The sequence below is a fragment of the Nyctereutes procyonoides genome, unplaced genomic scaffold, assembly GCF_905146905.1.
Source record: "Nyctereutes procyonoides isolate TBG_1078 unplaced genomic scaffold, NYPRO_anot_genome, whole genome shotgun sequence".
In the NCBI taxonomy this organism is placed as follows: Eukaryota; Metazoa; Chordata; class Mammalia; order Carnivora; family Canidae; genus Nyctereutes; species Nyctereutes procyonoides.
The window spans coordinates 4,403,641-4,407,849 of record NW_026575131.1 but is presented as its reverse complement, the minus strand read 5'-3'; the positions used below and the strand labels follow the sequence as shown (position 1 = coordinate 4,407,849).

Sequence of the window (4,209 nt, the reverse complement as noted above, 5' to 3'; positions counted from 1 at the left end):
TTCTGGCCTGCTCAGGGATGGCCAGGTATCCCAAGCATGGTCAGAGACAGCCATCTGTGGCACTTCTCCTGAAACACTTGGGGGAAATAGGCACTCTCTCTCTGCTGGTCAAGCTGCTGGCAATTACTTTCCCATCAACAAGAGTAAGCCTGCCTGAGAATGAAGCAACACACAGGAAACCAGAGGTAAGAGAAGGGACTTCCTTGGGACGCCTGGGTGGCTCAGTGGTTGAGCATCTGCCTTTGGCTCAAGGCATGATCCAGGGTCCTAGGACTGAGTCCTGCATTGGGCTCCCTGCATGGAGCCTGCTTCTCCCTCTGCCTGTGTCTCTGCCTCTCTCTGTATCTCTCATGAATAAATAAATAAAATCTTAAAAAAAAAAAAAGAAGAAGGGACTTCCTTGCAATGCATTCGGACAAACTGTAGGCCTCAACTTCATTTGTCAACTGGAGGTATCATTTGAATTTTTAAAAAAAATTTTTTGGCAGGGGGGCAGGAAATGCACAAGCAGGAGTGGCAGAGAAAAAGGGAGAAGCAGGCTCCCCACCCAGCAGGGAACCCAAAGTGAGACTTGATCTCAGGACCCTGAGATCATGACTTGAGCTGAAGGCAGATGCTCAACCAACTGAGCCACCCAGGCACCCCTGGGGACATCATTTGAGTACCTGGCTCAGGTCATGCCTGAAAGCCCAGAACTCGCCAGTTATAGGAATCAATACATGGCCTCCTCCCATCCTTTGAGCCAGGTCTTCTGTCACAAACAACAAACTACAAGAGAATCAACTCATGTAATAGTGAAGCAGGGACATAAACCTGAACCTCTCACTGTCTGGTAGAAAGCCCCCAAGGCAGGACTTCTCAGACACTTGAGACCTTCCCATGACTCTTGGGAACTAAGACTCACCTTGATAAACATGTGGCCACTGTCATAGCTTCCCATGAAATCCATTACTTGGTGAAGAGGTAGTGAGGAATTTCCCACAAGTGAAATGATGCAGATGTCCCCATAAGTTAATGAAGCTGGGTTGTTCCTGATGACTCCCTTGGGAGAGTATAGCAGAGAGGAGATGCCAGGAAGACTTGTTCTATCTCCAGGTTGTGTGCACATCATGGTCTGCATGCTGACTGTGGGGAGCAAAGGTTGTGGGGCTCTTCTTAGACCCCTTGTTGGGTAATCTGAGGCCTGGGAGAAATGACTTGCATGAGGCACCCAGGAAGTTGATAGAACAAGAACCCAAGTCATCTGATTCTATCCCAGGCTGGCCCCTGTAAGTAGCAGCTGGGAGGGAGGAAAGGTGCTGCTCCCTACCATGTTCCTAGGACCCAGCACATGGTGAGTGCTTGGTTAGGCTGAGGCCTGAAGTATGAATGGGATTAGATGGGTGGAAGGGGTAAGGAGGGTGCTTCAGGTAGAGGGCACGGTAGCTACAAAGGACCTGAGACCCCTGTCATCAATAATAATAGGAACAACTACCAGCACCACCCCTAAGTGAGTGCTTGCTGTGCCAGGCACAGGCTTAGCATTTCACAGCCGCCATCCCACCTAACTCATATCCACTCTAGATGCAAAGACTTTTGTCAGCCCCATTTTGCAGATGGGGAAACAGGTTCAAGAGATTAAGCAATTCTCCCAGCCAAAAGCTAGGATTCAAATCAAGATGCCTAAGCCCAAGCTCTTGGTGGAGATGCTGACCTGCTTCCCTAACTGGACATCTCTGGGCCTCCCTTGCCTCACCTCTATGAGGGTGAGGGATCCAGAAAGTCATGAAAGAAAAAAAAAGAAGGTCAGGGGCAGTAGTAAGGTCTGATCTTCTTGCTGAGATGCCACCCAGCTCAATACCCTCATACCTGGGGACTTCCTTGGGTCTTGAGTAACCATATCCAAGAAGTTCCCTCCCTACTTTTGACTAGAAAATTTCCTGTCCTACCCTGTTCTTTGTCAAGCTTTGGAAAGGCTTGTCCCTGACACAGCACCAGGCATGCAGGAGGGAGATGGCAGCATGATCTCCCACGGAGACAAAGAGTCAAGGGCAACAGGTTGCAGCCAGTATTAGGAAGCCGCCTTCACAGGGGCTCCCATGGCAATGTGGAGCCGTCTGGTGGCTGTCTTCAAACCTCTGGGTTGGAGCAAAACTGTCTTGGAGGCCGGGATCCCCCAGACACTGGGAGAGTCCAGAGAGGGCTGGATGACCACTTTGATGGGAGCTGTAGGAAGATGCCTGTTTGAAGTCATGTTCCTTACAGATGATAAAAGAGCTAACATGTCTTTAAAAAAAAAACTGAGATATAGAACATAGAACATTATATTAGTTCCAGGTGTACAACATGATTCAGTATGTTGGGAAGCAATCATCATGATAAGGCTTGTTAATATCCATCACCACATATAGCTATAATTTGTTTTTTTGTGATGACAACTCTTAGCAACTTTTAAATACATAATCCAGTATTATTAATTGTAGTTAACTACAGAGCAAATACTTCTATAGCACTATGTGCCAGGCACTGTTCTAAGTGCTTTCATGCGTATTTACTCAAGAAATCTTGTTAACAGTCCTATGTGTAGATGCTATTCTTATCCCCATCTTCGGGATAGGAGGAAACTCACAGCAGTGGGTAAGGAACAAAGCATGACCCCAGCTCTCAGCCCCACCAGCAAGTGAGGATTGGTCTGGAAGAGAGTTTGTGTCCGATAGCCCACCCCATTCAGAAGGTGAGGGGCAAACTTCTAATCAATCAAGCCAGGAGCCTAGAGGGAAAGTACACATTCACATCCAGAAGAACTGGACATTCACAGGAAGGAAAAACAAGAGCTCATAAAGAGAGAGCTAAACTAGAACCATCCGGAGAAATGATTCTTCACATCTTCAATTGGTAAAGACCAAACAAGCTGATAAAATCCCATGTTCATAATAGTTAACCATTCAGACTTTGTAGTGGGAGAGCCAAGGGAAAGATACTATCGATATTACAAATGCCTGAGTCCTCTGACCAGCAACTCCACTTCTGGGAATTTATCCCACAGGCACATGGAAGCCACAGCGTGAGAATAGCATATGCTCAGTGTTATTTAAAATACTGCAGCACTGTTTATAGTAACACAAGTTTGAACAGTTAGGTCCCCTGACAGGGCACTGGTGAAATAAGATATGCTTTATTTGTATGTTGGCATACCTGGGGCCACAAAAACATAATGAGGAAGCTCTTTACATGCTGATGGGGAACTATCTACAAGCCACATTAAAGTGAAAGGCAAGGTGGCTAGACCTGATGCCAAAGGCATGATCAATAAAAAGAAAAATAGATAAATTGGACCTCATCAAAAGTGTTTGCTCTGCAAAGACTCTATGAAGAAGATGGAAAGATAAGCTGCAGAGGAGGAGAAAGTATTTGCCAACCTTCTATTCCAAGAAGAACTTATCTGTATCTAGAAAATATAAATACTCTAAGCACAATAGTAAGAAAACAAATAATTCAATTAGAAAGTGGGCAAAAGATAAACCCCCCGGAGCCCGAGCAGTGTGAAGAAGAAGAGGCGAGAACGACCCCCGGACCGGCCAAAGCCCGCGTGCCGCCGCATCCCCGCGTCCAGCGCTTACGTCCCGCCGCCGTCGCCACCATGCCCAAGAGAAAGGCTGAAGGGGATGCTAAAGGAGATAAAGCCAAGGTGAAGGATGAGCCACAGAGAAGATCTGCAAGGTTATCTGCTAAACCTGCTCCTCCAAAGCCAGAGCCCAAGCCTAAAAAGGCCCCTGCAAAGAAGGGAGAGAAGGTACCCAAAGGGAAAAAGGGGAAAGCTGATGCTGGCAAGGATGGAAATAACCCTGCAGAAAATGGAGAGGCCCAAACAGACCAGGTACAGAAAGCTGAAGGTGCTGGAGATGCCAAGTGAAGTGTGTGCATTTTTGATAACTGTGTACTTCTGGTGACTGTACAGTTTGAAATACTATTTTTTATCAAGTTTTATAAAAATGCAGAATTTTGTTTTACTTTTTTTTTTTTAAGCTATGTTGTTAGCACACGGAACACTTCATTGTTGTTTTGGGGGAAGGGCATATGTCACTAATAGAATATCTCCGAAGCTAGATTGATAACAAGAGGGAAAAACACCTTCCCCTTCTAGTTTTGAGAAACTTCCTCTTGGCTCCCAGGAGGAGGGATTCCTTGATGTTGACACACATGAGCCACCTTGGTGGTGTGGAAAAACTA

At 46.3% G+C, this 4,209-nt stretch overlaps 1 protein-coding gene across 1 annotated transcript; it reads left to right on the top strand.

Moving 5' to 3' along the window:
* The first annotated feature begins 3,502 nt into the window (after positions 1-3,502).
* LOC129521976 (non-histone chromosomal protein HMG-17-like) lies at positions 3,503-3,993 on the top strand. Its single transcript, XM_055343960.1, has one exon. It carries the CDS (start codon positions 3,620-3,622, stop codon positions 3,890-3,892), a length of 273 nt encoding a protein of 90 aa, XP_055199935.1. The 5' UTR covers positions 3,503-3,619; the 3' UTR covers positions 3,893-3,993.
* Positions 3,994-4,209: the final 216 nt, after the last annotated feature.

Bases quoted from the DNA above. Each gene is read 5' to 3' on its own strand.
- LOC129521976 (XM_055343960.1), top strand. From the start codon at position 3,620: ATGCCCAAGAGAAAGGCTGAAGGGGATGCTAAAGGAGATAAAGCCAAG.